This window comes from Miniopterus natalensis, chromosome 1 (assembly GCF_054644295.1).
Source record: "Miniopterus natalensis isolate mMinNat1 chromosome 1, mMinNat1.hap1, whole genome shotgun sequence".
Lineage (NCBI taxonomy): Eukaryota > Metazoa > Chordata > Mammalia > Chiroptera > Miniopteridae > Miniopterus > Miniopterus natalensis.
This window is the reverse complement of record NC_142081.1, coordinates 34,419,822-34,441,339: the sequence shown is the minus strand read 5'-3', so window position 1 is coordinate 34,441,339 and position 21,518 is coordinate 34,419,822. Positions and strand designations below refer to the sequence as shown.

Genomic DNA, 21,518 nt, shown 5'->3' with positions numbered 1-21,518 from the left:
AAAAGCTTAATTATCTGAGATCTTCTCCTTTCACTAGGAAAGGAAATAGCCAAAGATTATTCCTTCTACCCCCAAGTTACCACTTATTCCAAGATCTCACTGGATCCTTCTAGAACCCACTTCCCTAACGCATCACCCATGTGTGTCTTCTAGAGAAGGTGCTCAGACCAAGGCCTGTGGAGTCTGCCAAGCTGTTTTATGATTTGAAAAGTACCCACTGCACACCTTTCACATAGGGACAGTCTGGCTGGGCATCGGCAGTGCCAGGACACCTGCATGGGGAACATGTAGGGTTGGCAATAGAAATTACAGTGGGGTCATTACCCCTCCCCACCAATGTCCTTCTTAGTCACCCCTTGGCACTGCCACTGGGTACAGGTCACCGAAAGCTGGCAAGGTGTTTCTGGATTTGTGTTAAGAGTCTTATTGCAGCAAAGCAATTACAGCTGAGATAATAAGGTCCTTTCATGGGGCCAAGGAGCTCTGTCCAGTGGCAAGATTACTAACCAGAAATATAGTCGGACACTAGGGAAGTTAAATTTTTCTCTTCTACTTACTTTCTCCTCAATCCCTAGGGGAAATGAGTGGAAAGAAAGTAAAAAGAACAGCGATAGAGGGGAGCTGTCAGACTGCTGGGTGGTTTTCACAGATTCCGACAAGGAACTGAAAAAGATCTAGACCATTTCAGGAGTGTGGCAATCACCAGAGTTGAGGTTGAGAAACAGAAACACAGAGCTACAGAATAGTCAGTTGATTATGAAGATTCATTTACTCCAGTTTTGATACGGTCACTATAATCTCAATCATGTCATTAAAATTTAGCTTGGTTTATTGTAAAAAGTGTGTGTGGGGGAAAGACTTGGCTGTATATTCATTACCTATTTCTTCATCTTGTTCTTAACTCTCTCAAAACAGATACACACACACATCTCCCAGGATTTCCCCAGGACTCACTAATTCTATAGACTCCTTTGTATTATTTCATATAACAATCCAAAGAAATTACAAAAGGGGGCATTAAAATATTGGTGGCTGGGCCTATCCGAGATATATGAACGCTGACCCTCGAGGTGACTGTCAGTTAAACGTAGATTACCATACCCTCCTTTCTCAAAGCCAAATAAAATGATAGCAAAGGAAATTTTTTTAGAGGAATAAAAATACAGCATAAAGAACAGAAAAGAAGACTGTAGCAGAGAGGAGAGAAATAGGAGAGAGGAGAGTAAGCATTATCTTGGAGTAGAGTTGAGAAAACCAAAGAAAGCAGAGACTTATGTCTGCAGAGGCAAAAAAACCCCACAAAAAACCCCAGAAGTAAACCGACTGGCCCTGCAGGATCCCAGAGAGATGCCTGGAGGTACCCATGGCAGAAGGCAGGGTTGAGACCCCAATGGCGGTAGTTTGATTAAAAGTCTGAAAACCATGCAGCGCTATTAGACCCCTGCCCAGGTTTCCTCTCCCACCTCTCACTGTTAGTTAGCTAAACCACCCTTAGAGGACAGGAGCTCAGGCCCTCTCCAGCCAGGGCAGGCTCTACAGAGAAAAGTGAGAGCCAGGACTTCAAGGATGTGCCAGTGGTTGAAAAGCTAGGAGACGGGGTGGAGGGTAGGCAATAGGGGAGTGAAGGAAAGGGCATTTGTACTTCAGGTCCTCTCTAAGTCCTCTAAGTCTTTCTCTGCAGCTGTAAGTTTTAAGTTGCAATGCGACGTCCACACTAGATCCACACTGGTCAAGAAAGCCAGCCTGAGGAGACTCCTACTGTGCAGGACCAGGTCCTATAAACCTGTTTTCCTACTCACCGCCCAGTCATACTTACCTCGCAAGTTTGCTGAGGCCAAGGACTTGCTTGTTAGGAAGGTAACCGATGTGGACCTTCAGAGAAGAGACAGAAATGATGAGCTAAGTGACAGGACAGTGCTTCCTTGTGACAAAACAAGGAAATAGGGAAACATAACAGAATACTTTTATGTAATTCAACACAATGAAAATGCATCTTTAAGACATCTAGAAGACTTAAGATTTTAAAAACGAAGCACTTATATAAGCACTTAAAAAATTATATAAATACAGTAAAAGGAAAATATATAGGAATGACTCTATTAATAAAACAACAAATTGGAAGTATAGTCATGGTATTTCCTGGCCCAAAAGAGCGACAAAAATCACCCAAGACTGACCTCAGGACCAGCTGCGTAGGATGGCCCCCTGCCCTGGCGCCAGCTAATCAATTAGTGGGGACCACGACCCTGAAAGGACACACCTGGAAAACTCCTGAATATTCTATTAAAATCTTTGCCCTGGGCCCTCCCCTAAGATCTCAACGCTTAAAACCATCAGGATGGAGGACCCAGTGCTCTCCGTCTGGGAGCATTCCCTTGCCTTCTCCTTCCCTTCCCCGCCCTCCCCAGGGTTAGCATTAGCATTAGCTTCCTTGCTCCCAAGCTCCAAAGGCTCTTCCTTTGCCTCTATAACTTGTTTCCTAAGCCTGTTTCTTCTAGAAATTGCTTCTTCTACCTCTGTGATTTACCAAAAAAATGTTCTCCTGTAGTTGGGGTCTTGGCTCTGAATTCTTTCCTAAGACCTGTGAATAAATCTTTTTTAAAAAATATATTTTTTTATTGGTTGCCGACAGAGGAAGGGAGACAGATAGAGAGATAGAAACATCCATGAGAGAGAAACATCCATCAGTTGCCTCCTGCACGCCCCCTACTGGGGATTGAGCCCCCAACCCAGGCATGTGCCCTGACCAGGAATTGAACCATGACCTCCTGGCCAGACTTGAATAAATCTTTATCATTTATTTCTAACCAAACAAACAAAAATCTGGAGGCGAACACACACACACACACACACACACACACACACACACACACCCACCCACCCACCCACCAAGATCAGAATAAAGTGTGGTATTTACGTATAATGGAATAATATTTAGCAATGAAAGTAAACAAAGTACAATAGGCAATAACGTCAATGACTATTACAATGTGGAGCAAACGAAGCCAGACACAGAGTACATGCTGTAGCTTCTTTCTGTTTACACAGAGTCATGTGCCGCTTGCCAGAGCGACGTTCTGAGATCTGCGTCCTTAGGCGATGCTGGCCTGTGGGCACCGCAGAGGGCGCTTACACACACCTGGACGGCCCAGCCTCCTGCACACCTCGGCTACGTGCCACAGCCTACTGCTCGGCAGGGGAGGAAAAGTATGTTTCCTCCTGTCCTTCTGGGTTCTTGGCTGAGACACCCACGTGATAAAAGACAGATTAACAGGAGAAAAATAAATTTTAGTAACATGTGTACCTCCTGTACACATGAGACACCCCGGGAAGCCGAGTAACTCGGCAGAACGGCCACAGCCACCGCCTTAAACACCAGCTTCAGCTAAAGACGGGAGGTGTCAGGGGCAGGGGAGTCGGCTGGGGGCGGTTCCCAGGAAAAGCGCGGTGGCCGGGCTAAGGGGAAAGCAGAGTTAAGTTCTTTTCTTCTGCATCGGTAAGAATTTCCAGAGAAGGTTATAATCTTATGGGACCCTCAATTAACCAAAAAGTCCTTGTGCAGCACATGACCGTAGCTGAAAGACAAGCAAAGCTAATCTGCATGTGCGGACGAGGGGGGTCAGGAAACAGAAAGGGCAGCAAGCGAGGCGAGCTTCCCCGGCACCCCGACTCCCCGACGCTCTAGCTCTCGATCGGAGGCGGAAGGGACACCCACACGGTCTGTGCATTTTCCTATGTTTTGCTTCTATAAAAAATAGCAATATAAAATACTTTAACAAAATGTTAAATTTAGGTGATGGGCACATCGGTATTCACAGTACCATTTCCTCTAAATCTCCTGTTTGAAAATTAATAAAAAATCAAAATCAAATCAAATTATGATGTGGGGAGGGGAAGACAATGGCCAACTCTAGGTCCTAAACCCACATATTCTCAAAGGGATGTTTAACTACAAGCTGGATGACATTATCTAGTTCTCATTAGATGTCTTTTTCCTAACACGGGAAGGGTTGGAAACAAATTAAATCCACTAATACTGTAACCTCTGCTGCAAGGAATTCTGCAATCATTACAGCTCATGTCATATTATACGAAAGTCTATCTTGTCGAGGTCGCTCAGTTGATTAAGAACCATCCCGATACACCAAGGCTGTGGGTTTGAACCCAGGTCAGGGCACATACAAGAATCAACCAATAAGTGGAGCAAATCAATGTTTCTCTCTCTCTCTCTAAAAATAATTAAGTAAAAAAAATTTTCAAAGTCTATCTTGGTCAAACATTATTTAGTCAAAATAAAGGATCAAGGTTTTCAGAGCCTGCAGCAGCTACCTAGGAAAAAAAGAGACTTTAATCTCATTACTTTAACCCTATTAAAGTGGCATTTGCAATGAAGTCCTTTCCCTGAGGGCCTTCAGCTACTTTGCTTTTATTTTGTTAATTTCAAGCTATTAGATTAGTCAGGTTGGTGAAGAGTAAAGGTTTATATGTAATTCTAAATATCTGAAATACTTGGGGTTAGGTGACAATTTTAAAAATAATTATTCTAATTTTAAAACTTTCATTGTGCTTTATAAAACTGTTAGGAAACAACGGAGAAAACCTTACCTTTCCAATAAATGGTACTAGGTGATGTTCACACATGGAAAACATATCTATGTCCTTCACAATCACCATCTCATCATGATCTTCATCAAATATAGCATCGTTTAGGACATCTGAAATCAGAGGCTTGCTTTAGTAACATTTCCAACTTTACGAAAAGATACAGAGGAGAAAAACCAACAATCTCTACGGGTAAATAAAGTGACAATCATATTAATCCTAACTAAAAAATATTAAGGGAATGAAAGTTAAAACTAGTTATTTTTCTGCTATTAATTAGTAGTCTTTTTATTTAAACAATGGAAAAAATCCGTATGATATAGTATTACATAAAAAATGCAGATTACAAATATTTGCAGCATGAGAGAGGGAGGGGAAGGAGAAATTACGCAAAACAAGAGTGGCTATTTCTGGTGATAAGTATAGGATGCTTTCACTTTCCTCCTTACATTTTCTTCTACCTAAGACTCTCTCTATAATGGGTGTGTAGAAAACCGTATCTGAGAGAAAAATAATAATCCTCAGCTTTCTACATCTGAGGCCAGATCCAGACACCTATAAACTTCACCTGTCATTAATCCCTCAAATAATGATCTACTCATAAAACTTCTGGTTATCGTATGCAAGCATCAGGCTTATTCTAAATAGCTGCCTTCCTCCCTCCCTTCCTTCCTAAGAGAATAAATGCTGCAGCTTTTAGGTGTATGCCTGCCGAGGTTGGCTCTGGGGGATGAGCAGTGTTTTGTGTAACCTATGACTCTGGCACATACGGCCAGACCTACTACAGACACATAGAAACAAACCAAAAAAAAAAAGCTTCCTTTTTAAAAACCGCACTGCTGTCTGCATAGCTTGGGAAACTAGGTACATTCGAGACACCTAGCTATGTGATTTCAAGGACTTGGAGATGCCCAATCTGCATAGTGCGATGAGACAGAGAAGAGAGGAGCTGAGTGGAGCTTTACAGTCGCCTACAGCTGCTTCCCCCAGAGGCCGGCTGCGGGGTGAGTCACTGGGAAGACTCGCAACCGTCCGCCCACACAGCCCGACCTTCCGTGGTTCCCCTGCCACCAGGATAGAGGCTCGCAGATAATGAGTCTTCATTTAACCACAGTTAGCATCCCCGGAGTCAGGCTATTCAGATACATTTGACTGTGTAGTAGAAAAGTCATTAATGTAGCCGTAGCCAGTTTTCCTCAGTGGTTAGAGCCTCAGCCCTTGGACTGAAGGGTCCCGGGTTCAATTCCAGCCAAGGGCACATACCTCAGTTGCAGGTTCAATCCCCAGCCCTGGTTGGTGTGCAAGCAGGAGGCAACCAATCGATGTGTCTCTCTCACACCAATATTTCTCTCTCTCTCTCTCTCTCTCTCCCTCTCTCTCTCTCTCCCCCTTCCACTCTCTCTGAAAAGCAATGGAAAAAATATCTTAGGGTACGGATTAAAAAGAAAAAAAAGTCATTAGTGTTGTTAACAGCAGTGAACAGGTGGGGTTTAGACACACACAGACAAACACCACGCCCCTAAATGCAATGAAAAACCTAATATCCTAATACACTCTGTAGTTTAGGCCATAGTATTTGTACCAATATTAATTTCTTAAGTGTTGATAGCACTAAAGGAAGCTGGGAAAGGGTATACAGAAACTCTCTGTACTATCTTTGTTATTCTTCTCTAAGTGTAAAATTATTTCATCGAGGAGTGCAGCAGGGCAGAGCAGACCACTGAGGAGCTGGGCAGAGCTGTCTAACCGGAGAGGCCTCGCCCCAGGGCCGTGCTACAGCTGTGCTGTTTCCATAGCTGTGCTGTATCAAAATTGAGCTGTTTTTCACTGAATAAAGTCTCCTTCTTCACCGCAACCCCCTCCAAAAAAACCAAAATAATTAAAAATAAAATTATTTCAGAATAAAAACTAAAAAAAGGGCAATATTTATCAACTAGAATGTATAAACAATGGAACACTACTCAGAATAACTACCAGTACATGTACTAATAATGTGGCTGACTCACCAACCAAGCGAAAGGAGCCACACACATACACACACACAAAATGGGCATGAGACTCTGGGAAAGCAGACAGGTGGTTTACCAGGGCCCAGAAAGGTGGGACAGAGGACTGGCTACAAAAGAGTAAAAAGAAATTTTTGGGTGATGGAAACAATCTATACATCTTCACCACACTGGTGGCTATACAACTGTATGTATTTGTCAAAACACAAATTGCACACATAAAGTTGGTGAGTTTTATTGAATTTAAATTATACCTTAATAGAACTAACTTTTTAAAAAATTCATGTTATTGCATATTCTTCCGTACTTTTTAAAAAACATTTTTAATTGATTTTAGAGAGAGAGAAACACTGATGTGAGAGAGAAATATCGATCGGTTGCCTCCTGCATGCAGCCCAACCAGGGACAAAACCCGCAACTGGGGCATATGCCCTGACTAGGAATTGAACCAGTGACCTTTCGGTGTCCAGCATGACGCTCAACCGAGCCACACCAGCCAGGGCAATAGAGCTAACTTTTAAAAATAATTTGAAAACAAACAACTGTAGTATAATATGGAAAATTTTGTGTAAAGAAAGTGGAAAGAGGAAGGATATGAACATAGACACATACATATGGTTATCTTCAAAAATAAACACTAAAAGAATAAATCAGAAAGCAAATAAAAATGATTACCGATAAAGGACTAACAGGAGAGGAGATATGGATGGAAATGAGACATCTTTGAATATAATTTGTTATAGTTTTGACTTTGAAATTACGTAAATGTTTTACAAACTCAAAATTAAATCAAAAAGAACAAAACTAGTGACCCTCATACGTCCTGCTTTGTGTGATAATAGGACACTAGCATTGCCTAGATCCCATTTCATTAAAATGAAGCTAGACTATAAAGCTGACCGCGCCAAATCATTTTTCTTCAACAATAATAAAGTTCCCCTGCTATATTTATTTATGTTTTGCTTCAACATATCCAAAAGCTACCATCTGTGACTAATAAGAACAAAACACTATCACAGATTGTTTAATTTCCTGTCTGTTATCAGCAGCAAGGTAACCCTGGAAACAAGGATTTATGGCATTCTATTTTGTGCTGTAGGTTATAACCAGTAAAGGAAACAAAGTAGCCTCTAAGGGTTAAAGGTTTGTCTATAACAATGCCATACGCACAAAGCACAGAAGTACGTTTATATTTCTCACGTCATTAATGACAGCAAATAACCCTGCTGGGCAGCCATCTCTCAAGTATTTAGTTAGTCCCTTCCTGAAAGAACAGCAAGGCAGGCCACAGTGTATGACCCCACTACCTATTTAAGCACCCTTTCAAAATTGATTTTAGAGAGAGGAAGGGGGAGAGAGAGAGAGAGTGATGTGTGAGAGAAACATTGGGTCAGTCCCCTTCTATACAAGCCCCAACCGGGGAGCGAACCCTTAAGCCCCCTTTGCAGCAAGGGTCCTCGGACTCCTCCAGTGGGCTTGTTACAGCACAAATCGCTGGACCAAACCCAGAGCATCTGATTTAGGTCTGGGTGGGCAAGAGAATTTGCATTTCTAACAAGTTCTCAGAAGATGCTAATGCTCCTGGTCTAGAAGCCACACTTTGAGAGACCCCGTTTTGACATATTTCATGGCTTGTACTGCTACTCAGAATCTTCACACCTTCAAAATGCTCCTACTCAAACACAATATACATTAAGAATCAGGTTTCTGTTGGGGAGGGGGAAGGTAAAAGGAAACTCCTGGGATATTCCCCACAAAATGAAAATTTCATCTCATGGAGCTTCCTTTTGAATGTGTGGTAATAGGAATTAACACTATCTAGGGTGTTTGGTGAGCACCAAAAATTAGAAGGGAGCTAGAGTTTTACACCTGATGCTCCTTCTGGGAAGACAGTGTTAAAAGACAACGGAAGATTTGGAACACTGACCCGGCATCCATCCTGAGGGGTAGGAAAGAAAACAGGGCCTGCCTGCTGGTATTAGAATTGGGAGAACATAAGACACAGAAAACAAGACCTAAAAAGGCATCAAGCCTCTTTGCTCTTGGCTGGAATTAAACCAACTCAAGGTGCTAATAAACATTAAAAATCAGCCAGCTCACCCTGATTTAGTGGAGAAAGGTCTGAATCCCTGGCTCCAAACCCTCCCAACACTATAGCTGGACCTACCAGCATGCAGAACTTGTTGCTAATTTCTCCCAACCTTGGAAGTAAGCATTGTAGCTTAAGGCCTTGGAGTTTCCACAGTATCCTATATGCCATGCACAGAGCCCGAGTTAAACATAGATCTTCCATTTTATCTACTTAATATGTCAGTCTTTACCCTGTGATTACTTCCTTAAAATAGATTTAAAGAAGGGACTCCAGAGAAACTCAAGTGCCCAAGGGAACATAAGAATTCTCATTGCAGCCTTATTGATAAGAGCAAATATTAGGACTTTAAATGTGCGTCAGAAAAAATGATTACATAGTTTGGGTAGAGTCATACAATAAAATATGAGCCAGCAGTGAAAGTGAGTGAATCCGAGCTGCATTTATAATTTCCTGAAACAATGTCCAGTGAAAAGAGCAAGTATCAGACAGAAGCAGTAACAATGTGACCCATTTAAATGAAGTGGAAACAATACTATATATTGTTTAAGGACATACACATAAAATAAAAATATTAAAATAGGCATGAGAGCTAGAGATCAAATTCAGGATAGCGGTTAACTCTGCGGATGGAGGGTAACAGGATCTGTATTTTTTTAAAGCAATTCATTATAGCAAAATATTAAGATTTGTTAAAACTGGATGAATGCTGATTAAACTAGTTCTTTATACTTTTTCTTGCATATTTGAGATATTTCATTAATAAAAAATTTTAATTGAGGTGTTCATACACATGCTGGTGTTTTGTTTCCACACACACACAAAAAAGGCAAGAAACTGGGGTTACCTCTGCACAGGACTGGGGCTAGAGGAGGGTGTCACAGGAAAGACAGACTGCTTCATGCAATGCTGTCAGCTCCTTCAGAAACCTCCCTAAATCACAGGGGGCAAATAAAACAAAGGCTTCTGCCCTGGGGGCTGCGTTAAAACTTTTTACTTTCTACCTCCCATTTGGAAAAATTTGTCCTATGAGTAAGAGCAATAGCAATGTTAAAACGAATTGAAAGAGAGGAAAAAAGCACTCTCTCTGCTTTCATTTCCATCATGAGGGTTTACCTCTTATCACTTCCAACACTCACACCTTTTTGCATTTAAGAGAAAGCCAACATTGATAAAACTTGGCCAAAATAAGCAAGAACCCAAACATTCCACAGAGGCAGCCAATTGATGTTTCTCTCTCTCCCTCTCTCCCTTTCCTCCTCCCTATCTCTAAAATCAATAAACATTTAAAAAAACTAATAAAGTATGTACAGAAAGAATGTAAACGGTTTTCTGAATTTAATGTAGGTCAGCTTCCAGCCTTCACTTCCCAAGTACCTGATTTACAGTTTTGGCTCCTTCACATATTTGCCTTTTCGATTTTAAGATTCGTTAATTTAGCCCGGCCGGGCATGGCTCAGCGGTTGAGCGTCGACCTAGGATTCAGGCGATCAGGGTTCGATTCCCGGTCAGGGCACATGCCCGGGTTGTGGGCTCGATCAATGACTCTCTCATCATTGATGTTTCTGTCTCTCTCTCTCCCTCTCCTTTCCTCTCTCTGAAATCAATAAAGATATATTTTTTAAAAAAAAGATTCGTCAATTCATCTTCAAAACAGATCACTTTTTAAATTGTAAAAAGTATTTAGCATATGCAGAAATAAAACATATTTTGAAATTAGTTGAGGTCAGTGTACCTCTACTCTTTGGAATTAGTTTAGCTAAATGATCTGGCGCTCTTGTTGAATAGGAATAGGTGGCAAGTACATAAGCAAAATTTAGTCATTAGGCTTGGATTTTGGGGAGATTCCAATCCCTTATTGCCCTGACACATATCAATTACTACACAAAAAGTCAAATTCAATGTCAAAGCCAGAGCCTCAGAGGAAAGAGTTCAGTTCCCAAGAGAACAGTGATAGCTTAACAGTGCAAAACTTTATCTAGAGTTACACGGGCATTAAATTGGTACAGTATTGTGAAACCATACACTGAGGGTTTACAGGAACACCTGGAAACACACAGGTAAACAGAACCATGGAAGCTTTTTGCATCACCTGGTTTATGGCCTTATAACTTTATTTTTAAAACAAGGTTTGTTTTTTTCTTTTAATATATTTTTTATTGATTTCAAAGAGAGGAAGGGAAGGGAGAGAGACAGAAACATCAATGATGAGAGAGTCATTGATCGGCTGCCTCCTGCACGCCCCCTACTGGGGATTGAGCCCGCAACCTGGGCATGTGCCCTGACCGGGAATCAAACCTCCATCTCCTGGATCCTAGGTCGATGCTCAATCACTGAGCCACACCGGCTGGGTAAGGCCTTATCACTTTAATGACTGTTCAATCTCATCCTTAATCTCTAGACAAGATAAAATGTATTCATTGTCAAGGTAGAGTTTTTGTGTCCATACTTCTTAAGCCACATTAAAAATTTAAAAAATCTCTGAATTAATGCGGGGGGTGTCTCTCTTCATCTCGGACATGCAACTCCAGCAGATTTGATTCTGACAGTTCATCATCTAGTCAAACCCTGCACATGCTCTTCAAACCAATCAAACCTGGGATCCTCAAACCTCAACATTTTCTGTGCCAATAAAATTAGGCATGGAATTGGCAGCTTCACTGAAGACCTGCTTTGTTTTTTCCTTGTCACACTGGTTGTCTAGAGACCACTTGGATTGGGTCTAGAAGACGGAGAGGTATAGATGTTTCCTGGCCCGTGTCTCTTAACAGTAGAGATGTAGAAAAGAGAGAAGGATCAGGAAGAGACTGGCTGTTGACTGCAGAGCACGGCCACGTGCCCTGGTGGTGGCATTCGATGAACTTGGGGTAGTCGAGGTATTGCAGGAGGTGTTACCTGAAGGTGTTACAGCAGTTGTGTGATGTGAATAAATCTGCGTGGGTAGGAGCAGTGCCAGAAACTGCAGCCCCAGTCGAAGCCTGGAAGCCTACCTCCGCCCAAGTCCACTCCATGGGTTTGCAGCACATCTCACTGAATGCCAGGTGCGTGGGGAACCCCTGGCTCCCAGCGGGCACAGGCAAGGTCAGCAGCAAGTCTTATTAATCAGAATAATATTTGGTTATGAAAGTGACTGGGGCTAAACAAATCCAGTTTATTTTTTATTAGATAACTTCTCACCTGTAGATTTACTGTCCGCCCACCTAGTATCTATTAAACGTTGTAAAATATGTATATTCTTGTTTTTTCATTGCATGCAAATTGAAAGAAAAGAGTGTACCATTTCTTGTTGTGTGTTAGATTATGTAGAAGATGTCTGTTAACAATTCAAAAACAAGATGAAAAAAGTTCATGTGGATGTTTTGTGTAGTACCTTGAAATTTGTATCAATAGTTAAAGTTCATTTCCAAATAACACTACCAAAATGCTAGATTTGACATGTGCCCAATATGAACAAGGGTTGATTGTGTATCCATATCCTAGAAAGGCCACATAAGAAACCAGTTGGGTCCTACAGCCAACACACTAGAAATCAGTTTCAATGGTAACTTGATCAAGTTTTCATAGGAGGTCCTGAGATGGACACAAACATGAAACTCTGACCTCAAGAAACTTAAGATCTTAGGAAATAAGAGGCCTATGTGTAAAAATATTTTGAGAATGACTAGAACCTAAACTACAAAAACAATAGTTTATATAAAGGAAAAATTATGGCCTGGGAGAAACAATGTGGCGATACTGAAGATGAAGGTTTGACCCAGGCCTTAAGGATGAAGAGGAGAGGAAGAGAGGGTATTCTAGAGGAGGTAAGGGAAAGAGGTACAGTCTAAGATAAGATACAGAAATGGGAAAACAACATCAGGTAGAAATCAGATTCCCTTCTATTTTGGAGCATTTTCCAAATTAAATGTTACCTTCAGTTCATGATCTCTCAAAACAGACATCATTCCCATTTTACAGACAAGGAAACTGATGCTCTATTTGGAAACATTCAGTTCTGCTGAGGAAGAGCCAACTAGTCAGTGCAAAAGCTGGCTTTTGTCCCCGGGTCCTCTGACTTCCAGATCAGAGCCCTGATCACACCAGCACCCAGAAGTCTGAACCTGACCTACCAGAAGAATGGACTGAAAAAGGGGACAGTCCAGAGGGAGGAAACCTGGAGTTACTGCAGGTCACAGTCAGCCACGAAATGACAAGGCCTAAAGTCAATGGCAGGAAATGAAGAGAGGAAATCTGATTTGTTAAAACAAAGTAAAATTAGTTATAAACATGGGGGTTAAGGAAGGAGAGGGCCCAGGAGAGCAGATAGAAAGAGCAGCCTGGTACCCAGAGGCTGCTAGAGCCCAGAGTTGCTGTACATCACCCGCAAAATACTGTTTTATCAGCTATTTATTGGGTTTATATGAGGGAAACTTCAATACTGTAATGCTACTTTGACCTTTACTTTTTGAAAACAAACTGGAATAGTTTCAAGGGAAAAAAGAATCCCATTAAATCTTCAAACCAATAAAAAGGTCTTTTTTTTTTAAAAAAAAAGAACTTCTCTATAGGAGTCTATGCTAGGAAATCAGTTAAGAATCACTTCTCAAACCAAATAGAGTCTTTAAATCTTCAACATCTAGACATTTCGCGTTTCCTGGTTGTGATACTGTAGGAAGAAAACAGCATTCCTGCTAAAAATGTTTCCCCTGAACAGAATTAAGTCTTTAGACCTAATTTCCAATTTCCAGGAATACGAGGGACAGAGAAGCAAGTTAAATGGGAACAAGAAGAAAACAATCAGACAACCCCCAAAGGTGGATCATCTTGAAGGACAACTGACAGCCTCGGATAATCAGTGTAATGTAAGGGGTAGGAGAGGGAGGTCCAAGGAACTCTTCTAGACTAAAACCTAAGTCAAATGCAAATGAACGGAGTGGGTCCTGGCTCCAACGACTCATGAGTAAAAAACAAATTTGACAACTGGGGAAGTTTGAATATAGAGTAGATATTAAATGATTGGAAGAAATTAATAGTTAAGTTTACTAAGCATAGTTGAAGTGGTTAAGACGAAAAACACTTTCTAGGTGACAGCTCACCTCTAAATAAACGTTTCTGATTTGCTCTCCGCAAAAGAACAGAACATGCCAACATGGCAAAATGCTAATTTTGAGTCTAAGTAGTAAGTGTATAGCTGTCCATTATACAATTTTGCCTATTTTATGTTTGAAATTTTTACAAAATAAAAAGTAAAAGTCAAATAAAATGTCATGACCCTAACAAAGAATATTCGTTTTCTTGGTATTACTGTTCTACCAACTAATCCAACAATTCCTCTTCCAGCTCATATGAGGCCTTATTAAAACCTCACATGCTAGTAGGACTAGCAACTGCTTATTCACATCTTGTAGATGTGTCTACAAAGTTCCTAGGGGAAAGTCTTTAAATAAAGGGGCTATAGGTTAGAAGATCACACACCCTGAAGGGCATACAAATGAGGAACCTTTTCAAAAATCTGCATCACAAGAAAAACAAGAGACCTGTTACCATAGAAACTGTTTGAGTGGCTAGACTGTTTCAAAGGAAAGTGGCACTTCTATCAAGGAAAAAAGTCTGAGGTCCTTGCTAGGACCTCATTCATGCGTCAGCTGCTGAAAGTCTACACATGAGCAATGAGACAATACTGACCAGCATGCCCATCCTACGGAGACCTCAGCATGGCAATTCAACTCCTAGTCCAGCCGCCCCTCCCTGTAGACCAGATCCATAAAAGTCTTGAAGTGACTTGTCCAGAGTCATAAACTAGTTAATGAGGATGCTGTGACTAGTCCAGACTAGCCGTTCTTCCCATTACACCAGGATGAGTCTTTGGGCTCCACCCTCAAAAAGGGTGTGGTGTACTGTGGTGAAGGGGGAATAGAGAGAAATGGATATTAAAATGAAAGAAAAGCCCAGCCGGGCGTGGCTCAGTGGTTGAGCATCAACCTAGGATCAGGAGATTGCGGTTCGATTCCCGGTCAGGGCACATGCCCGGGTTGCAGGCTCGATCCCCAGTCAGGGGCGTGCAGGAGGCAGCCGATCAATGACTCTCTCATAATGGATGTTTCTCTCTCTCTCCCCCTCTCCCTTCCTCTCTCTGAAATCAATAAAGGCATATTTAAAAAAATAAAAAAATAAAACTAAAGAAAAAAAACAGCAGGGATAAGCATAGCTTCCACTGAGACAAATCCTGAAGGTACTAACAGGTGGAGGCTGTCTGCAAACTACTCCTTGCAGCTGAAATGCAAATTGTTTCTGATGGCATTTAGAGTGGCACACCTGCATGGTTACCTGGGCATTAACAGAGAGCACATATTTTGAAGGGGTGGTCAGTTGGAGAGGTTTGATCTATAGCAGCTCTTCGGCTAGGCCCTTGCTGAGTTCACAGCCTCTCAGCTGAACTCCAGCACTCAGTGCCTTCATTCCTGCTCATGAACATCTTACTACAAGTGCATAAACTGTACAATAGGTATCACTGTATTTTAAGCTATTTTAGGGAGAAATGCCTTGTTTGGGACCTTTGGCAATGGCCTCTGTTGAACTCGGCACTGATTCCTACTTAGAACAAATAAAAAGTAATACATGTACGTAAAACACATCATGCCTCACAGCAAGAACCACATACTCTCAGCAAAGTGCTTCACTGAAACAGAGTCTGGGCCAACCAGACCTCAAAAAAGTTCAACCCGGAATTCAGCAAGGGCCCATTTCCTCACCTAAACCTGGTTGCTAGTTCACAGAACTCTAGATAGGCAATAGCTGTTGATAAATTGGGGGGAAGGGAGGATTCCCTCAAGGTTAGCAACCCAAACTCAAAAAGATGGTAAAGAAAGATGAGAGGAAGAGAGCCAATAATAAAGGCCAAACATCGCATCACAAGCCTCACGTAGGACCTGTGCTTCGGTCGCCAGCTCCAGTGTGGGAATGAGGCAGAGTGGTTTTTCAAGACACACTGTGCACTAAACTAAAATACTAAACTGCCCTAGGGAGGAGATGGAAGAGTAGGAAACAAATGCAGACAAGAGGCTAGAACATAATAAAACCTCACAGCCATGGTGAGAAAAGACAAGGGAAAATCAGTAAAGTGTTTTCAGAAGGAAAAGACCTATTCGATTTTAGTAAAATCACATTGGCACTAAGGATTGGAGCAGGATAAGCTAGGAGGCAAGGCAGCCAGTTGAGAAGTTCCTGTATTCAGGTGAGAGATGACTAAGAGTCAGAACAAAAAAGACAGTATCCAAAGATACTCTGGAAGTAGAAGAGTTACGACTTAGAGCAAGAGTAAGCAAGGGGATTAATAAGAAAAAAGACTTGCAGATGAAACAAATGGCCAGATTATAAAGGCTAGACCAACTAGCAATGTGTGTAAAGTCAAGTTCCCTAGAAAGGCTAACTGGTCAGAATAAACTTTAAAACATCAGAGAAAGGAGCCAGCCCTAATGCCTTCTGTGCTGATCTTTTAAGTTTAAAATAAACCTAACTGCTCTGAAAACTCCATTTATCCTTTTTAATATGTTTTTATTGATTTTAGAGAGAGAGGAAAGGAGAGGGAGAGAGAAAGAAAGAAAAAACAAACAAACATCAATCGGGTGCCTCCTGTACGTACCCCTGACCAGGAATCGAAGTGGCAACCTTTCAGTGCATGGAACCACCCCCAACCACCTGAGCCACACTTGCCAGGGCAAGCTCTATTTAATTTTAACTTTATGGTACAGGCAACTATGAATACTAGTCATTCTTTTTATTCCAGAAGCCTTAGACCATAATCTTCTCTAAAGCAACATGGACTATTTCTGTTTAAAAAAAAATTGTTTTCCTCCGGCATTCAGTTCAAAAACTACCTTCCTCATAGCCAACTGTGGTCTCAAGTGTCCCTGCCAGAGACTTCTGGTCCCTGCTAGCACAGACCATGGGCTCCTTGAGGGCCAAGACCTGGCCAACAGGTTTTGCTTCCCCTTTAACAACTGGCACAGGGTCATTCATAGAGCTGTTGTTTGGTGAATACTCACACAGTGCATCTTCAAAGGATTTCTTAAAATAAATAAAAATACAATAGCTATAAATTTAAGAATACACAACATTCTATAGAATGAGTTACTAACTCAACAAGGACGAAACAGGTCTCCTCTAACTTCAAAATGATATTCATAATAAACCCTGAAGACATTATGCTAAGTGAAATAAGCCAACCACGAAGGATAAATGTGGTATGCTTCCACTCATATGAGGTACCTAGAATAGTCAAATGCATACAGAAAGTAGAATAGTGTTTACCAAGGGCTGGGGGGAAGGGAAATAGGGAGTTACTGGCTAACGAGTTTCGGTTTGGGATGATGAACCGTTCCGGAGATGGATAGTGGAGATGGATGCACAACAATGTGAATGTACTTAATGACAATAAACCATATACCTGAAAATGGTAAATTCTCTTCTGTGCATTTACCACAATAAAAAACAAACAAAAAAAGAGTGTACACCATTTAAGTATATGCGCTTTGACACAGGTGCCAACATACAGCAGTGAACATGATTCAGATATGTTAGTACAGATGGGACATAATTATGCTGTATTATGGTTGCCTAATTGTTCAAAAAGAAGTTAAAATAAATGTGTATCTCTGAAATTTATATACCGCTGTAGTTACAGATAAAATTACTTTAAATGAAATGAAATATTAAGAATTTATAACTACTATTAAAAAGTACAAGACCTAAAAACACATGTAAAACAGAACTGAAGTTTCCAAACAGTAAAACCATTAAAACAGACTTGCATTTATAAATGACAACATAATTAAATGTGCTTAGACAAAATACATAAAATTTTGGTTTTCAAACAGCTCCCTCAAAAGAATAAGTGCAGGAAAGGTTTGTTAGTTATTAATCCACCTTACAATTGAATGTAATGTAGCTAACTTTTTTTGGAATCATTCATGAATTCTTCTGATCAAAAACTTTGTGAAATATCTTTAAGTCAGGATACGAAGAAATGCCTCAAAACCAAAACTACTTGGCTTTCTCTTTGCTAGAACTCAGGAAGAAAAGCAGAATTCCTGTGTCTTACAAGTCTCACGTATTAATTGGTTCTTCATATGAAATTCTAACATGGGCACTTGAAACCTGAGGGGGCACGATGTCAATTAGAACGGGAATGCTGTAGTCACTCACGTCTAAGTTCCTGCTGTGACCTCTGGCAAGTGACTTAACCTGAGCCTCCTCAGTTTCCACCTCTTTAAAATGCATATGTTCATAGCAGCACAATTTACAATAGCTAAGATCTGGAAACAACCCAAGTGCCCATCAGTAGGTGAGTGGATAAAAAAAGCTGTGGGACATTTACACCATGGAATACTATGCAGCTATGAAAAAGAAAGATCTTTTATCCTTTGGGACAGCATGGAGGGAACTAGGAAGTATTATGCTAAGTAAAATAGGCCAGTCAGAGAAAGATAAGTATCATATGATCTCACTTATATGTGGAATCTAGTTAACAAAGTAAACTGATGAACAAAATAGATACAGAGATATAGAAGCATGGAGCAGTTAGGTGAATTTCAGAGGGAAGGTGGGGGTAAGGGTGGGAGAGATCAAGAACTTAGAGGCATATACACATGACCTATGGACACAGACAATAGTGTGGATAAGTCCGGGGACGGGAGGTGGATGCCAGGTGGAGGGGATCAATGGGGGGGGAAAAGGGGAAATCTGTAATACTTTCAACAATTTGAAAAAAAAAGGTTTTGAACATAATTAAATACTAACTAAAAAAGAAAAAGAAAAAAATGCACATGAACTCCAAGTTGACAGGAGGACCACATGAGGTCACACGTATACAACCTGGCCTGCCATCCCAGAGGCCTGGTTCCTGTGCTCTTCTCTTGACGCCGCAGGCTTTCATTCACCAGCACCCAGCATGTCACCACCTTGATACACACCGAGGGGAACTCACTTGATCCTGACAATCAGGAAAAAGTACCTCAAAATTTTTTTGTTTCCTATAATTTGTCAAATTACTCCCCACAGGGTAACAATCTAAGGTGACCACATTAAGCTATTGAAACTACTAACATCACCTTCAAATCAGATCTCATTACTCACTGCTAGCACGCACAGCACCTGTAGCACTTCACATATGCTGGGCATTTGCTTCTCTTAGCGCTTTATGTGTATGAACTCATTTAATCCTCACAATGACCCTGTAAGGTGGAAGGGTACCATTAACGGGCCCATTTCACAGATGAGGCAATTGAGGCACAGCTGGTAAGTAACAGGATCTGCAGCCAGGCATTCTGGCTCAAGTCTACTAGGGGTCACGGTGACCTCTTCCTTTGATCCTTGCTCCTTTTAAAACCATTTTTGCCAACACTTCCACTCTTGGATCTCCTGCATCTAATACCTCGCTCTAGGGCTGTCTCTGCTGCTGCTTCTCTCACTCTCCTTGCTCTCTGAATGCAGACATCTCCTAAAGTTTAGGCCACCTATCTCCTCCTCTCACTCATTTAAGAAGCTCAGGCACTCTCCGAGCTTCACTATCAGCTTTATAGTGATAATCCACAAGTGCCATCTCTTGGGCTGTTTAAGTCACTCCCTTTTCCTCTGCACACATGCAAATTCCAGCCACTCTTGTTTCAATATCTGTCTAGTTGCTTTCAGTGCATAACAAAACACCCCAGAATTTAGTGGTGTACAACTATTTTGATTATGCCCTTGGACTCTGTCGGTCAGGAATTCAGACAGGGCACAGAGGACATGCCAGGCCTCCACTCCATAATGTCTGGGGCCTCAGTGGGGACGACTAGTCAGCTGTGGGCTGGAACCATCTGGAGGGTCTTCACTCCCATGTCTAGTGCTTGATGCTAGCTGCTGGATGGAACCTCAGCTACAGCAATCAGCCGGAACGCCACATGTGGCCTCTCCATGCCGCAGAGCTTCCTCACAGTATGGCATCCCAGGGTAAAAGGACTTTTTACACGACTCAGGGCTCCAAAGTATCCCACATTCTTAAAACACTTTCCAGCAAATCGAGCTCCACAGTTCTCCCTCACTAAAAGGAAGGAATATACTAAGCACCAGGTGCTTTTTGCATACCTTCTTAATTCCTTACAGGAGTCTAGGCGAAGCAGGTATCACTACCCTTTACAAAAAGGGAAAGGTGACAATTAAGTTTAGAGACATGCCAGTAACTACACAGATAATTAAGGGACAAGGTCACATTCAAATTCTGGCTCCTTCTACATGCAATAAAGATTACAATGAAGATCAACCTTGCAAATATATATCTTTAACTATGTTCCTCTGATATCAGGGTAAAGGTTTTCAGTAACCAGATTTTTCTTGCTGGCTCATCATTAGGAAGAACTGTATTTCTTTTACTCCTATATTTGAAACAACTTTGTCATAATGCTTTTAATTTATCTATTTGAAAATACATGCACATACTTCAAAAATCAAAAACGGAAAATATAGTGAGAAGCCTTGCTTCTACTGGTCTGCCATCCCCAGTTCACATCCCTAGTAACACGTAGCAGTTCTGAAGGCCAAAATAAACATTTCTGCCATCCTCCCCGACCTTTTTCATACAAAATATGTATAGCTCCTCTGCATCATTTAGTCATTCCAAGGGACTAGACATGTAGGTTGCTTCCATTCAAAGCTGCAGTAACTAACCTTAGCATGCATCCGTTCCTGTATGCAAGTATATATAAGATAAACTCCCAGAGGCAGGATTTTCAAGTAGGAAATACACATCTGTATTTGATAGATGTTGCCAAGTTATCCTCCATAAGGACAGTTATATTCTCAACGGAAATATTTGTTTCCCTATAACTCCAATAACAATGCAGTATCAAATATCTGGGTTTTTGCCAATCTAAAACGGAAAGCATGTAGCTGGGCGGGGGGGGGGGGGGGGGTTGAGTGCATTTCTTACTGAAAGTGAGGTCAAGCATCATTGTATGTGTTATAGAGTCATTTGTATTTATTTTCCAGTGAATTGTCTGTTTACCTGCCTTGCCAATTGTTTTTGGCCTTTCTCTCACATTAATTTCAAGCATCTCTTTTTATCATCCTGTTGTCCACAACATAAATGGAAATATTTCTTCCCAGTTTGTCATTTGATTCATTTGCGTTGGTATTTGACATGTGAAAATTCTTAGTTTTTAGATAGTGAAGTTACAATAATTTTTTTATGTCTTTTAGATTGAGTCTAAATCAGGTAGATCTTCACTGCAGAATTAGTATAAGAAATTAAAAACCTTATTTTAAGCTTTATTTTAAATACTTTTAAACTTATCAAGGAGTTGCAAAAAAAGCCTAAAGAGTTTCCATATACCTTTTTTTGTTTTTTAATATATCTTTATTGATTTCAGAGAGAGGAAGGGAGAGGGAGAGAGAGAGAAACATCAATGATGAGTGTCATTGATCAGCTGCCTCCTGCACGCCCCCTGCTGGGGATCGAACCCACAACCCAGGCATGTGCCCTGTCTGGGAATTGAACCTCGATCTCCTAAATCCTAGGCCGAGGCTCAACCGCTGAGCCACACCCAGCCGGGCCGTATACCGTCTTTATAGAACTCCAGTTAATAAATTCAGAAAGAATTAAAGAACCAAAAGTCATTATTTTGCAACTTCTAATTGTGGCAGGCAGTTAGATAGACATGAGCAGAGCAGGGTGGGCCAGTTACAGAAGGTCACGAAGGCTGAACTTCCCAGACATCTAACAGTGAAAAGGAACTGGTAGAGCAGATATTGGAGAGAGATATTCAAGACCTCACCCTTAAGACCCCCTCTCCACCCTAGAATGGCAG

At 41.2% G+C, this 21,518-nt stretch overlaps 1 protein-coding gene and 1 pseudogene across 1 annotated transcript in view; both read right to left on the bottom strand.

The window, feature by feature from the left end:
• Positions 1 to 21,518, bottom strand: part of GCH1 (GTP cyclohydrolase 1) — a 34,008-nt gene that overhangs the window by 7,867 nt on the left and 4,623 nt on the right. Inside the window, exons 2-3 of the mRNA XM_087820369.1 lie at positions 4,606 to 4,715; positions 1,817 to 1,872 (exon numbers count right to left, since the gene is read on the bottom strand). Of these exons, the coding sequence (XP_087676495.1) occupies positions 1,817 to 1,872; positions 4,606 to 4,715 (166 nt within the window). The remainder of the gene's footprint in view (positions 1 to 1,816; positions 1,873 to 4,605; positions 4,716 to 21,518) is intronic.
• LOC148094081 (signal transducer CD24 pseudogene) lies at positions 11,462 to 16,695 on the bottom strand (annotated as a pseudogene).